General features: G+C 43.6%; 1 protein-coding gene across 5 annotated transcripts in view; it reads left to right on the top strand.

Moving 5' to 3' along the window:
- Positions 1-15,846, top strand: part of FGGY (FGGY carbohydrate kinase domain containing) — a 199,388-nt gene that overhangs the window by 37,279 nt on the left and 146,263 nt on the right. For all 5 annotated transcript variants that reach the window (XM_066625344.1, XM_066625345.1, XM_066625347.1 and 2 more), the window contains one exon: positions 5,277-5,365. In XM_066625344.1, the coding sequence (XP_066481441.1) occupies positions 5,277-5,365 (89 nt within the window). The remainder of the gene's footprint in view (positions 1-5,276; positions 5,366-15,846) is intronic.

Raw genomic sequence — 15,846 nt, 5'->3', positions numbered from 1 at the left:
TAGCTTGAGGTTACAAAAACAGTCCAGCCTAAGAAAACAGAACTAGGAGGGAAAGAACCTAGGAAGGGCCAATTCCCAACCCATTAAGAGCCCCATTAGGCTAATCCAAGCAGTTCATTCAGGAGCCTGCAGAGTAGGTCACACCCATCAGCAGCCTTGTTGTCTTCCTGAGCTTTTGTAAACTCACCTGGGAAGGCCAGCCCCCTTTCAATCAGGAAGGAAGGAGGGAGGAGGAGCCAGCCAGGAGTGTAAAGCTAGGCCGGCCATCGCGTGAGGCTCTCTGCAGACGTGTGTGGCCTCTGGGAACCCAGTGCCTCGTGAACTAAGTGCCAGGTAAGGCACGAGAGTTTAGCATCTGGGCGAGTTCAGCAGCAGGGTGAGGAGGCCAGGGCCCCATACACTGCCCTTCCTCTTCCCTTGAGAAGAGGGATGCTATCCAGTGTAGGGTTTATAAAAGGACCCCTAAATAAAACAACAACAACAACAAAAAAGCTATGCAGTCAGACAGCCAGCAGCAGGGTGGGGGCTATCCAGTGTTCTGCATCGAGTGCCACATGTATGATTATATGCCTCTGGGGTATAAGTCATGGGTGTGTCCTTGGTGCAAGGAGCTCCAGGGTCTCAGGGAACGCGTCCGCTCCCTTGAAGCCTTGGTGGCCGACCTGGAGAAGCACAGGCAGGCAGAGGAGGACCGTGGGGAGACTTCCGGGGACGATCAGGCTTCGTCCCAACCTCAGGCGTGCAGCTCCTCGGCTGCCCGGGTGGGAAGTCTTGGGACTGGAGGACGTAATCCTGGAGAGGAGGGAAACAATCCCCTAGGGGGGACCCCTTCTCCAGGGGATGGGCCCGTATCCGAGCGCACTCGGGATACTCCTCGGTGGGAGGGGGGTCGGGGGCTTCTTGTAGTGGGGGATTCGATTATTAGAAACATAGAGAGGGGTGTTTGCGACGGATGTGAGGACCGCATGGTGACTTGCCTGCCTGGTGCGAAGGTTGCGGACATCACTTCTCGTCTAGACAGGCTAGTAGACAGTGCTGGGGGAGAGGTAGCGGCTGTGGTGCATGTCGGCACCAACGACGTGGGCAAGTGTAGCTGGGAGGTCCTGGAGGCCAAATTTAGGCTTTTAGGCAGGAAGCTGAAAGCCAGGACCTCAAAGGTAGCGTTCTCTGAAGTGCTACCTGTTCCACGCGCAGGGCCAGCTAGGCAGGCGGAGATCAGGGGTCTCAATGCGTGGATGAGACGGTGGTGTAGGGAGGAGGGGTTTAGATTCGTTAGGCACTGGGGAACTTTTTGGGACAAGTGGGGCCTGTACAAGAGGGACGGGCTCCATTTGAACCAGAATGGAACCAGACTGCTGGCACATAACATTAAAAAGGTGGCAGAGCAGCTTTTAAACTGATCCCTGGGGGAAGGCCGACAGGAGCCAAGGGGCATCCGGTTCGGGACTCCTCATCCCTATGGGATGAGGATGGGGAGGTTAGAGAACAACAAGACAAAGGCAGAGTAGGAGAAGAAATTGGGAAAGGTAGGCTGATGGGATGTGATAGATGGTTTGGCACAATGAGAGGATGCGGGGACAAAGGAGCGAATAAGCAGCACATCCTGGGTCATTCCGTGTACAAATGCTTTTATGTGAATGCCCGAAGTCTACGAGCAAAGGTGGGAGAACTGGAATGTCTGGTGACAAGGGAAAATATTGACATAGTGGGCATAACGGAAACCTGGTGGAATGCGGAGAATCAGTGGGATACCGCAATCCCGGGCTATAAACTCTACAGGAGGGACAGGCAGGGACGTGTTGGAGGTGGGGTGGCCTTTTATGTTAAGGAAGGGATAGAATCCAGCAAAGTAGAGATTGAAGGTGGGTCCGACTCCACTGTAGAATCTCTGTGGGTTAAATTACCAGGCTTGTGCAGCGATATAATACTGGGGGCGTGCTATCGTCCTCCAGACCAGAAATCGGATGGGGACCTTGAAATGAGGAAACAGATCAGGGAGGTGACAAGGAGGGACAGGGTTGTAATCATGGGGGACTTCAATTATCCTCATATTGACTGGGTCAATTTGTGTTCTGGTCACGATAAGGAAACCGGATTTCTTGACGTGCTAAATGACTGTGGCTTAGATCAGCTAGTCACGGAGCCCACCAGAGGACAGGTGACTCTGGATTTAATATTGTGCGGTACACAGGACCTGGTTAGAGATGTAAACGTTACTAAGCCATTGGGGAACAGTGATCATGCTGCGATCCGTTTTGACGTGCACGTTGGGGGAAGAATACCAGGCAAATCTCTAACAAAAACCCTTGACTTCCGACGGGCGGACTTCCCTCAAATGAGGAGGCTGGTTAGAAGGAGGTTGAAAGGGAGGGTAAAAAGAGTCCAATCTCTCCAGAGTGCATGGAGGCTGCTTAAAACAACAGTAATAGAGGCCCAGCAGAGGTGTATACCGCAAAGAAAGAAGGGTTCCACTAAATCCAGGAGGGTGCCCGCATGGCTAACCAGCCAAGTTAGAGAGGCTGTGAAGGGCAAGGAAGCTTCCTTCCGTAAATGGAAATCTAATGAGGAGAATAAAAAGGAACATAAACTGTGGCAAAAGAAATGTAAGAAGTTTATACTGGAGGCCAAGCGAGACTATGAGGAACGCATGGCCAGCAACATTAAGGGGAATAATAAAAGCTTCTTCAAATATGTTAGAAGCAGGAAACCCGCCAGAGAAGCGGTTGGCCCTCTGGATGGTGAGGGAGGGAAAGGGGAGATAAAAGGAGACTTAGAGATGGCAGAGAAATTAAATGAGTTCTTTGCATCTGTCTTCACGGCAGAAGACCTCGGGCAGATACTGCTGCCCGAATGGCCCCTCCTGACCAAGGAGTTAAGTCAGATAGAGGTTAAAAGAGAAGATGTTTCAGACATTGATAAATTAAAGATCATAAGTTACCGGGCCCTGATGGTATCCACCCAAGGGTTATTAAGGAATTGAAGAATGAAGTTGCAGATCTCTTGACTAAGGTATGCAACTTGTCCCTCAAAACGGCCATGGTGCCAGAAGATTGGAGGATAGCAAATGTCACGCCTATTTTTAAAAAGGGAAAGAGGGGGGACCCGGGAAACTATAGGCCGGTCAGCCTAACATCCATACCGGGTAAGATGGTGGAATGCCTCATCAAAGATAGGATCTCAAAACACATAGATGAACAGGCCTTGCTGAGGGAGAGTCAGCATGGCTTCTGTAAGGGTAAGTCTTTCCTCACCAACCTTATAGAATTCTTTGAAAAGGTCAACAGGCATGTGGATGCGGGAGAACCCGTGGACATTATATATCTGGACTTTCAGAAGGCGTTTGACACGGTCCCTCACCAAAGGCTACTGAAAAAACTCCCCAGTCAGGGAATTAGAGGACAGGTCCTCTCGTGGATTGAGAACTGGTTGGAGGCCAGGAAGCAGAGAGTGGGTGTCAATGGGCAATTTTCACAATGGAGACAGGTGAAAAGTGGTGTGCCCCAAGGATCTGTCCTGGGACCGGTGCTTTTCAACCTCTTCATAAATGACCTGGAGACAGGGTTGAGCAGTGAAGTGGCTAAGTTTGCAGATGACACCAAACTTTTCCGAGTGGTAAAGACCAGAAGTGATTGTGAGGAGCTCCAGAAGGATCTCTCCAGACTGGCAGAATGGGCAGCAAAATGGCAGATGCGCTTCAATGTCAGTAAGTGTAAAGTCATGCACATTGGGGCAAAAAATCAAAACTTCACATATAGGCTGATGGGTTCTGAGCTGTCTGTGACAGATCAGGAGAGAGATCTTGGGGTGGTGGTGGACAGGTCGATGAAAGCGTCGACCCAATGTGCGGCGGCAGTGAAGAAGGCCAATTCTATGCTTGGGATCATTAGGAAGGGTATTGAGAACAAAACGGCTAGTATTATAATGCCATTGTACAAATCTATAGTAAGGCCACACCTGGAGTATTGTGTCCAGTTCTGGTCGCCGCATCTCAAAAAAGACATAGTGGAAATGGAAAAGGTGCAAAAGAGAGCGACTAGGATGATTGCGGGGCTGGGGCACCTTCCTTATGAGGAAAGGCTACGGCATTTGGGCCTCTTCAGCCTAGAAAAGAGACGCTTGAGGGGGGACATGATTGAGACATACAAAATTATGCAGGGGATGGACAGAGTGGATAGGGAGATGCTCTTTACACTCTCACATAATACCAGAACCAGGGGACATCCACTAAAATTGAGTGTTGGGCGGGTTAGGACAGACAAAAGAAAATATTTCTTTACTCAGCGCGTGGTCGGTCTGTGGAACTCCTTGCCACAGGATGTGGTGATGGCGTCTACCCTAGACGCCTTTAAAAGGGGATTGGACAAGTTTCTGGAGGAAAAATCCATTATGGGGTACAAGCCATGATGTGTATGCGCAACCTCCTGATTTTAGAAATGGGTTATGTCAGAATGCCAGATGCAGGGGAGGGCACCAGGATGAGGTCTCTTGTTATCTGGTGTGCTCCCTGGGGCATTTGGTGGGCCGCTGTGAGATACAGGAAGCTGGACTAGATGGGCCTATGGCCTGATCCAGTGGGGCTGTTCTTATGTTCTTATGTTCAGTAGCAGAGAGGTGACAAAGTCTCCAAGTGTTCTTGCAGTTTTGATGTTAATGCAGTGATTGGTTGTCACTAAGGTATTTCCCCTTCTGCAAATGAGTTCCCAAATAATACCCAAATTGCTCTGTTCTTCTTCCAGACATCACAGAAAAAATACTGAAAGCATCTAATCTTTGATTAAGCCTATATCTTTTTCTGTTTTTGTGTTGAGGCCTGTGGCTTAAACACCACCCACCCCCACCCACACACTTGCTCTCGATTTTGACTCACATGCTTAATGGTGATCATAGGAGTGGATAAGAATGACACGCAAACATATCCAGGATATGTTCAGGAAGGTAAAGTTTTAGGAGAATAGTAATAATACTGTACAACTTTGCATTTAGCCTGTGGTTGTTGCAAATATGGTTTGGGGAAAAAACAACCTAAGAAAATAGTTGGGTTTCTTGTCAGTGGCATATGTTGGGAAAGAAGGTATGAGTGAGAACCACATAATCTCACATCAGTTCAATCAATATAGGAATGACCCAGGTACATGCTGAGTATTTCCCGTTAGGGAAAAATACAGATTTTTGTTCTAGATAATTGCATATGATTTAAATTTGTTTTAAATATTACAATGGACTATAACTCTGTGTTTATATCTGTGTTTTTCAAAAACAAAAACAAAAAATGCCAGAATTTGCGAGAGTCTTGCTGGGAAAAAGCAGGCTACTTCTTTGATCTTCCGGATTTCTTATCGTGGAAAGCAACAGGTGTCACTGCAAGGTATGTAAAATATTACTGCATGCTTTGTTTTTCTTCATCTCTCTTCTTGTGTGTGTTTTTGCCTTAATTCATTTTGACTGAGCGTAATGTATGTACATCTGTATGTGATTTAGGCTACTTGGGAACATCTTGAACCTATCTTCCGTTGCCATGGTGCATTCCTGAACAAAATGGTTCTTGTAAGCAGTTTAATTCTTATAGACAGTGTGTTGCCATAACTGGTGGTTCACTGGGCTTGCAGTCTATTTCTACAACCTGAGCCAAGTCTACTAAAGCCCCCTTTCCCTGCTATGGTTTTGCTCCGTTTCACCTTTTGCTCCAATTTTCCAGTGCTGGTGCTGCAGTGCCTGCAGTGTATACACTGCTTCCTGTGTTGGGGAGGCAGTCTTGGAAGCCTCCTCAAGGTATGGGAACATTTGTTCCAGTATCTCAGGGCTGCATTGCGGCTGCCCTGGTGCTAGAAAGTTGGATAGGATTGGGCCCTAAGATGGGAAAAAACTTAGTATGAGGAGTGCTTAGTTTTGAATTTACTGTAGGGGAAGGGCAGTCATGAACTTAGGACATTATTATTCCTTCTTGCCTGTTATTAAAACTGGATCATAAATGAAATAGTATTTAGCCTGTGAGGTAATCTGATCTAAGTATTTGTAAGATAAGTATATTTAAAGTCAGATTTTTTTTAAATCTTGGTGGAGTAATTGTTCTAATAGTAGCAGTAGGTTTCAGTTTCATATCTCTCCAGAGATGGTTTTTTCCAGTGTTGATGTGGACAGCATCTCTATGTATGAAAGCCCAGCTCTGAAATGTTTCTCTCCTGCTCCCTATCCTTCTTTGAACAACCTCTAGCCTCCCTTCTGGAATAGCCAGACCTGGACACTAGCCATATGTGCTGTAATCCAATCCTGTCCTGACTCAAGCAGGACGTTTACTAACAGTTTTGAGAGAAGAATTAAACCAGTGGAGTCAGATTATCAGTAGGTTAAGAAATCAGTGCTTTGATGCCGTTTATGTAATGCATGTGTATTTATTGGGAGGGGAACTGGGAGAAAGAATACAGCAAGAACTGTAAATGGAAGGTGGAAAGATGATTGTTTTGGGGGGAACTGTTGTGTTGTAGTACCCATGCTGCTGTCTAGAGTAGGTGGGGTTGAGCAGTTATCTTTTTCCCATCTTTGTGTAGGGACAGCATCAGTCTTCCGGTGTCACTAACTAATCTTTTAAATCTTAAAGGAAACAAGCAATTGGATTAAATAGCAAGAATTTACGCACTGTTTACACAACTCTCCAACTTGTAATACCCAAGAGGATTTTAAGTGTTGTTTCTGCAATGGTGAAGAAGCTGGATTAAAAACCTAATAGAACAAGAGGCAGTTCAAGCAGAAGTCCCTTGAGCAACATCCTTAAGGCTCTCCATAATCATAATCTCCTTGATCGTGACAGAAAAACAGTTGAGCTTCTTTCATAAGCATATTATTTATTTCCCAGAATGCAGGAATATAAATGTTTCCTTTCTTTTGTCACTGCAAAAGAAGTGTCTCCATTTTTGGTCTTGACTTTATAAACACTGAAAGAATGGTAGTGGTTTGGGAGTTAGACCTGGAAGACCCAGGTTCAAATCCTGACTCAGCAATCAAGCTCTTGGGTGATCTTGAACCAGTCACTCTCTACCAGCCTCACCTACCTCACAGGGTTATTGTGAGGACAAAAGGGAGGGAAGGAACCATGTACACTATCCTGAGCTCCTTGTGAAAATGTGAAAAATATGTGAAAAATGGACTATTTAGAGGGAAAGGCGTGATCCATGTCTATAATGGATCATCAGTTGCTAACCAATTCCATGTGTGTGTGTAAAAGTGTAGTATTCTACTGAAAATAAGAATAGTTGTGATCATTTAAAAAACTTGGTGGTCTAATAAAAATATAATGATAGCACATTTACATTTCTTTTAAATGTTCACACTAGTCAAAGCTAAAAAATCTGTTGGAACTGCTGAGAGAGTTAAGCAAAATTCTTACAGCATAATTCTCTGTGCATATTTACTCAGAAGTAAATCCCACAATGTTCAGTGTATACCTGAAAGTAAGTTCGATTGAAATCAGTGAGAGCCCAATCCCGAGCTCGGTGCTCTGGCTTTCCGCCAGAGCACAATGTTGCAAACGTGCCGTAAGGCACGTCTGTGAGGCTTACTGCTGGGCCAGTGCCCATGCTGGCGCAGCACTGGCCGGCATTGGGCTAGCGCCTGGTGGGCACCTGCCCTCCGCTGCTCAGAGGTCTCACGGACCACCGAGCCATGGGACAGTAAGCAGGGGTGGGGAGAGGGCGGGAGGAGGTGTTCCGGGGAGGGGGGAGGTGTGGGGAGGGCGGAGAGAGGGTGGACAAAAGTCCCCTTCTCCTGAGGCACCGCCCACGGCAGGCTGAGGTGTGCAGGATGCAGCGACAGCTGTTCTCAGCGCTGCTGCAGCCGCGCACCCCAGGCAGCTTGGGATTGGGATGTGAGGCTTTTAGTGATGCATATAAGCCAGTGCTGTTAGTTTGAACAAAGACAGAAGAGCTTAATTGTAAAAAAAAAACGAAGGACTTTGCTTTACTGAAGTAGACTGTGAGTAAATAAGGAATTTTTCACTGGTGGGGGCCTCGGTTCTCAGACCCCCTGCAAATACTGAAAACCGTGGATAATGAAATCCGCAATTTCAGCCCCTTTTAAACCTCTGAAGGAGAGTGGAGCTGTGCTTTGGTCACCCCCAGAAGGCTGTCTGAATCCCACAAAGGCTGAGCATGTCTGCCCACGGCCTTGGTGGGCTTCAGAATAACTAAAAAGGCAGAAAAAATAAAATAAAATGTAACTTCCAGTTTCCCTCTGGAAAGTTAAAGGTGCTTTTTTTTGTTGTTGTTGCCTTTTTAGCCATTCTGAAGCCCGCAGAGGCCGTGGGCAGATGTGCTCAGCCATTGCGGGCTTCAGAAATCTTGCCGGAGACTTTTATGGTCACTTGGAAACCATTCATGGACTTCCTGCGCAGAAGGGAAAAATTGGTCTAATGAATGATGGGTTAGATGAGTAGATAATTGATACAGAGATAAAAAAATTTTTGTAGAAAATAAAATAAGCAATAAATAATTGATACAGAAAGGAATGGGAAAAATTATTTTTTAAGAATAATTTGAGAAAGTTTTTTAGAAATAACGAATAGACTTTTAAGATATGACACTTAGCACGTTATATGATTCTGTAGAAGAACAAAGTAATTTAGATTTAGGACTCCTCACTTGCTACATAATTTTTAATATTCGTTTTCATTTTTATTTTTGTTTTCTTTTGTTCTTTTGTCTGTCTGTTCTGTGTTTTAGACTTGCTAACTGTGGTATGTTCTAGGTTTTCTGGGTTTGTGTTTGTTAATATTTTTGTCTTGAAATAAAGAGAATATTAAAAAGAAAAGAAAAGAAAGGAAACCTTCCAGAGCACAGCTCCGGTTGCCTTTGGAGGGTTCGGTTTGGGCCAAGTCTGGCTCAACACAGGTCCAGATCAGGGGGCAGGATGTCTGGCTCAGTTGGTAGAGCTGCCACCTTGTATGCCTGAAGATTTGAGGCTGCCAATTTGAAACAACCGGAAGTACCCGAGAACTGACGACACACTGATGAGTTGACCCTCGGTGGCAGAGAGGAGTTGCCGTCAGGTGGAGCGTGGGATGCGAAGGGCCAGAGAGAGGCCAGACAGGGAAGGAATCCAGCTGGAATGAGGAGTTCTATGAAAGACTAGAACTATTCAATTGTAAGGTTTAGAACAGCCTGCCTATGAAAACCGCCTTGGATTAAAGTCTGAGGAGAAATCTGACGACCAGAGAAAGGCGGGATATAAATACCTGTATAAATAAATAAATCAATGAATATAAAATCTGCTGATAAACCGGCTTCACCTGTAATACCTACATTTCTACTCTATTATTGTATTTCAGTTCTTAGAATGTGATCCAGCAATAATGTACTCAACTTCATGCTACATTTAGATAGCCCTGTTTATCAGTGGACAGGCAGCATAATTCCGATTTGGATTTTTGCTCAGGAGTGTTTTCAGAGAATTTGAGTAGAGAGTACAATTGCACTTTAACAACACTTGGAGCAGTATTTCCAGAAACCAGCTTGGAACTGACTGTAGAAAAACCATCCAGTGGAGATAATCCTGCCCTATAAAGACATTCTGGGACAAATAATGGTATCTGGAACATCTCCTGGGTGTGCAGGTAGAACTTTCTATGGCCTGTGGTGTGTCCTTCCAGGAGAGCATGAAGGCTAACTGCACCCCAATCAGAGAGGTTCTTTAAGGGAAAAAAATTATGGCAGGATGTAAGCAGAACCCCTCGCAGAGTGGAGAACCATTCCAGAGAAGTACAGGTGCAGCCTATTTATCCACGGATTTTTTATCTGTGGCTTTATCTCAAAGCGAATGGGGTAGGGGTACTGAAAGTCACACACACCTTTGCCCTGTGCTGGCATCTCCCTCTGTTTCCAGGCATCCCAAAACACTGCAGAAAGGCTCGGCCTCGCCCAGGCAGGGAATAGCCCTGGAGCCATGGAAGAGGTTCCCCTTGTGAAGGAACAGTAACATTCCTGGAACCCCTGAGCCAGCGGAGGCTGAAGAGGGGACCGGAAAACCCTGTGTAACCAGAACATGTGCAATGAGGTGGAGCTCTCTCTCTCTCTCTCTCTCACACACACACACACACACACACACACACACACACACACAGGGGAAGTTGTGGTAGCAACAGAGGGGGTTGCTTTAAAAAACTCAGGGAGTGTTTGCTGAATTCCCCCCCCCCCCCAGATGGTGCAGGCAGTCACGACACAAGCAAGCCTTCCCACCAAGCAAAGCATGAGATTTAGCCTACAATCCTCTCCACACTTTCCTGGGAGTAAGTCCCATTGACTGGAATGGGGCTTACCTTTGAGTAGAAACGCAGAGTACTGGACTCTTAAAAGCTCACCATTCCAACTGTGAAAGAAGCAGGACAGCTGGCAACAGGAGGGCTGTGTACGGAGGGGATTGATAACAGCTGCCTTAGTTTCCTTCCATCAGCAAGTGTCAGGCTGTAACGTGTTTGCGTAACTCTATGGAATTTAGCACAACGTGTTTTTTGTTAATCGCACCGAGTCATGGAACAGAACTAACGCGGATAAATAGGCTCCACCTGTAGTATGAAAAGACTGTCCAGGTGGCCTGGCCACTGGACAGTTAGGTTCCCTAGTTATAAATTCCCCCAATTTGGTTATAATTCTGGGCTGGGGAAACCAGGACCCAAAACTGTGTATTTGCCTATGCAGTGGTAGACATGTATTTGTATTTGTTAGCAACATGTTAGCATGCATTTGTTAGCAACACCACCTTTTCCACAGCAGGGTGTGAGTGTAGGGCACTGAGAAAGAGCAGTGGTGGGGGAGTACCTGACAGAAGCACGATGAGGTGGCTCATGAAGGTAGGCTCAGGATACCTGAGGCATTGACTTCATTGCACCTCATCAACAGGCCATCAGTTATGTTACATATTTTTATAGTGACTTTTAGGGTGGACTTTTGAGTGACTTTTCTTCAGCCAGCCTGGAAAACAACAACCAGCACCAAAACATAGGTTCTCTTTCTATATGCTCCAGCATTTCATGCAGGATTATTATATGTGGCTTTCATGTGCATTAACTTGTTTTCTGCTAGTGTGATACTTTTTTTTTTTTTTGAACCAATGAATATTTGTACTGTTCTCCAAGACAAGGGTATTTATTACCACTGAATATATATATTTTTTAAAAATCCAATCTTGGAGTGCATATATGAGAATGATTGCTAGAAAAGCATTTGTATCTTGATACTCATTCAGATTTTGGTTAACCAAAACTGGAGGTAGAAGGAAACAGAGAGCTGTTTTTCCTCAGATATGTTAGTAATCCTCTTCAGAGTTCAGCCTTTGTATTCGGCAAGTGCATGACTCACCACCCTCTCTACCCACCAACTTTAAACTCCAATAAATTTTACTTTATATGGTGCTCTGGTTAAAGCTATTAGGGTTACAATCATTCTCCATTTAAATGGATAACTGATTCAGCTAGGGATGAATGTATTTGAAATGCAGAACTTTCATCTAGCTTCTGAAATTGAATTGAAAATGTTATTACAAATAGTCTCCAGTTGTACTTCCAAATCTGTTCTTTGGACCCTTCTTTAGTAACAGATTATTTTAATTATTGAAATAGTAACTGGAGGCTATACCGGATTTTAAGAGTTTGGAATTAATTGCAATGAAAAAAAAACCCACACACACACATGATGTGGAGAGGATTTGGAAACTATTTGTTCACTTATGTATGTCTAAAATTAATTAGTTGCCTTTCTGTAATAAAACACCCACGGCAATGAATGATAAAAGCAACACTAAAATAGACTAATAGAGAAAAATGGCATTAAATGTCATTTAACAGCATTAAATGAATTCATTACTCAGGCTGAATTAAATTAAAATGGAATTAAGATTGACAACTTCAGAGTTTTGATATTGTGCCTGAAGTTATCAAGCATTGTGGTGACCTACGGAAGGTGGTCTCTTTGGAGGGTTATTTCATCGTGGTGGTGCTTCATCTGAGAGAGCTCGGTCCTCAGTACTCTTAGACCTTACTGATGTATATAGGATGAGTAGTTTGTGCAGGTATAATGATAGAAGGTCATCTAATAGGGGTGAGGTGGAATTTCTAAGGAAGGGGTTTCAAAATCTTGGGCATGGCCACAGAGATTGTCAACCCAGCTAAACTCAACTCAGCATGTCAACAGGACATGGTGAGACCATGCAAAAGATCTTAAGTGAATGAGCACATGTATATGGTGGAAAGGTGGTTCTATACATATTTTGTACCATTCCTGTTTTCCAAAGAAGCATGTTGGCAGGCTGGTGATCCTAACGGCTGTGCACATACTTCAACCAACATCAACAGCATCCTGAAATGATTTCCAAATTGCCTTCAGCATTCTGCTGTTCTTGGCCCCTTTACAATCCATAACTAGTTGGACCAGTGGGTGAAACTTGTTCCAGCCCTGGCCCTCTGTCAGATTTGAAACCTCTGAGCTGGGTGCTGCTTCTGAGTAGCTCCAAGTCTAACTTGTGTGCAGCCTTTTATAAATATTTTAAAAGCGGTGTTGTTTTCTTAAACAGGTGTTTAAGTTCTTAATTTGCAATGATGGTAATGTGCCCTTTAATTTCTTATGATGCTCCTTTGCCTTTAGGGGAAAAAAGTGAGCTAGTTCAATATTGAAAAAGCGAAAATGTGGGGGAGGGAGGCAAGAGTCATAGTAGTGTATGGATGACTGGCTGGCTGCCATAGAGATGTTGAACTCTGAGCCAACCATGAAGTCATGCTGAACTTAAGGGGTCTCACTAATCCAAAGCACTGTGTCTTAATTTGACAAAGTAAAGGCTTCTTGATAAGCAGTCCTATTAAAAATGCTGTTAAATGATGTGGGGAGGGGGGCAGTGTTTGCAAGTTTGGATTGAGAATGAGAAATGTGGTGATATGAGAGCAGAATTTTCTCCCCCCTCCCCATCCCTCCCAGCGTACTCCTCCAGGCTTGAGAACAGCTTTGGCACTCTGCTCTGCAGTGCTTCGGCTATGCGATGGCTAGATATGAAATTTGAGAAATGTATGTAGTTTTCTATTTCAGGAAAATGATCTCAGGGATTGAATGTGTGCTTTGTTGGCTGTGAGGCTCTGATCTTGCCCAGTGTGGCTTGGCTTGGCTTCTTTTACTTTTTAAATAGTGGGTAAGAAGTGCCAAAGTACTTTTTACCAGAATTCAGGCATTTCCCCTCCCCCCACCCTTTTAAAAAAGATTTTTAATCTTGCTTATGTCTCCTCTTAAATACAAGTTGGTTAGTCCAGGAAGATGGCTACTACACGTGTGAACAGTAGCCTACATTTTTAATTCTTTCCCACATCCCAGTTGTCTGATGACTTTAATTGTGTTGTCAGTAGTTGGACTCCTCCTTTTGCTGAATTACTGGGATAGTTAGGTACAAGAAGGATCATTCATGCACCATCATGAAATCTAACTGCTTCAATTGAGCCTGTTTATATATGCAATCATCACATATTTTTCCCCATCTCCCCTAGTACCACTTTCCCCCTATCCTTCTGTTGTCATCCTCTATTTTAGATTATGAGTCCCACCCAGGGCAGAGACACATTTATCTTCCACTATAAAGCATTATGCATATTGTTGATTATATAAATAAACATTGTTGCAATATCTACAGTATAAGAATATTCAACTGATAACTCAGGCCTACAAAATTGAGGGTCAGAAAATTGTTTTTCAAAATTTATGGTGGTTATATATGGATTTGGGATGCTGATTCCAAAAATGGCCTCAGCTGCTTGAACCATTCTCTAATGAGGCTATACCATACTTCCAAAACTAGCTGTGATACAGCAAAACTGATGCCATTTTGTGGAATCAGCACCCCAAATATATCCAGGAATAGGCCTAACTTTTAAGAAAACAAAATGTGTGTTGCTCTGTGTGATGTACATGAAAAGTATGATTGAAACTTTCCATAGCTCCCATGTACAATTATTTAGGTTTTGCTAATGTGCACATATATGGATGACTTTTGGAATAAAATAATAACTGCAGTGAAATCCTATATGTTGAAGTAAGTGTGCCTGTGTTCAAAGGTGTTTACACCCAGTTAGGATTGAAGCCCAGAGTATAAGATCCAGTTGTGGATGTGAGCACAATACCGATGCCCCTCTGTTCATCCTGTCTTCTGCCATAGAAAATGGTGTGCATGTGTGGGAAACAGAATGGAGAAGGAGACCAAGTCTGTTCTGAATAGATCGAACAATGAACAAATCTTGATATAGTGTATGTAGATTTCATGCCCTTTTCCTTTTGAATCTTGCTTTACATTTTTGATATAAATTGAAATGACTATAGTTGTCAAAAATGTTTGGCTGTTATTTAAATCAGAAATGAGCCAACTTGCCCATGATTATGCAAGTGGGTCTGCTGCTATTGTTAAGCAGCTGGGATACAGAAATCTTCTCTGTTCTCCTGCAAATCCCATAGAGATCCACCGTACATCTCAGTCTACTTCCTGCCCAACCAGCGTGACCAGATGTCATAACTGCAAAAGAGGACAAGGCACCCCAAAATGTAGGACATCCAAGAAAAATGTAAGACATGACAAAATAAAAGCTAAAAACACTTGTGTATTGATTTTATGTGGTTAATTTAAACACGATTCTTATTATTCAATTTAAAACTATATTACAAATAATATATAATTTATTAATTACAAGAAGGCTGCCTGCAGGGACCCGCTCAAAGGGATAAGGAGGACATTTAAGTTCTTTTTCCAGGACACAAGGCTAAAAAAAGAGAACATGTCCTGGAAAAAGAAGATGTCTGGTTACCCTGTGTCCACCCCAGGTTTAGACAGCTCTTTGTTCAACAATTCATTTTGGTTTCTTTTTCTAGATATTCTACATATTTTCATTCTCTGGCTATACCAGAGTTTTGCTTGCATGGCCATTTTTTTAAAGTGGCGTTAGGTTACATGGTTGGCTTAAGACGCGACTTATTTTCGCATTCACTTTATCTTCAGAACAGCCTTTTATCTATGAAAGGATGAGGATCTTAGCAAACAGCTTATACTTCAAAGGGAGTTCATTCTTTGCCCACAACAGTGGTATCAATTTTGCCAGCTCCGTGACCTTTTTAAAATAGCATAATTTTATGATTGACCAGGCCCATCAAATCATCATATATCAAAGCATAGTGCTCTCAAGAATACATTTTGAAAACACTGATGCTTCTCATATGTTTTTTTTATTGGTTAGTAGTGGCAGAGCATCTGCCACCTTCCAAGTAAGTAAGGCACAGTTATTGATTTCTCATAGGCATATGGGTTCTGCTTGCATTAGGATATTGTACCCTTTCAACTTACATGATGTTCCCAGATAGAAAGACTAGCATTAGATAAATATATAATATATATAGAGGGAGAGGTGTGGATAGATTTTTCCCCCTTCTTCATTCATATGCCTTTCCATGAAACTGTCCCTCTTATGAAAGGTTATAACTCATTTTTCAACTAACACAATTTATATGCATTTGCAGAATCAAAGACATTCCGCAAGTGTTTATTTTTTATTACACTCGGCATGCAATTACATTTTAATTGGAAGCCCCTTAGGGTCTGGCTTAAGAGCAATATAGAGGAGCCAAAGGAGCAAGAGAAAGTTAAGAAGATTAAAAGTTATCTGCATTACTGTCACGGCATAGAACATACTGTTGGGTGCAGAAGTTATGGTTCCTCATGTCATGAAAACTCTAGCTTTCATTTCCAATCTAAGTATATTGGAACTTATAGGAACAAGTGAACTGCAGAAGTTCTATGACAGGAAAGGTGCACATGTACATACAATCTGTGCATGTTTTTACTTTA

The sequence above is a fragment of the Tiliqua scincoides genome, chromosome 4 (assembly GCF_035046505.1).
Source record: "Tiliqua scincoides isolate rTilSci1 chromosome 4, rTilSci1.hap2, whole genome shotgun sequence".
In the NCBI taxonomy this organism is placed as follows: Eukaryota; Metazoa; Chordata; class Lepidosauria; order Squamata; family Scincidae; genus Tiliqua; species Tiliqua scincoides.
The sequence above is the reverse complement of the archived record's forward strand: the minus strand, read 5'-3'. Positions and strand labels throughout refer to the sequence as shown.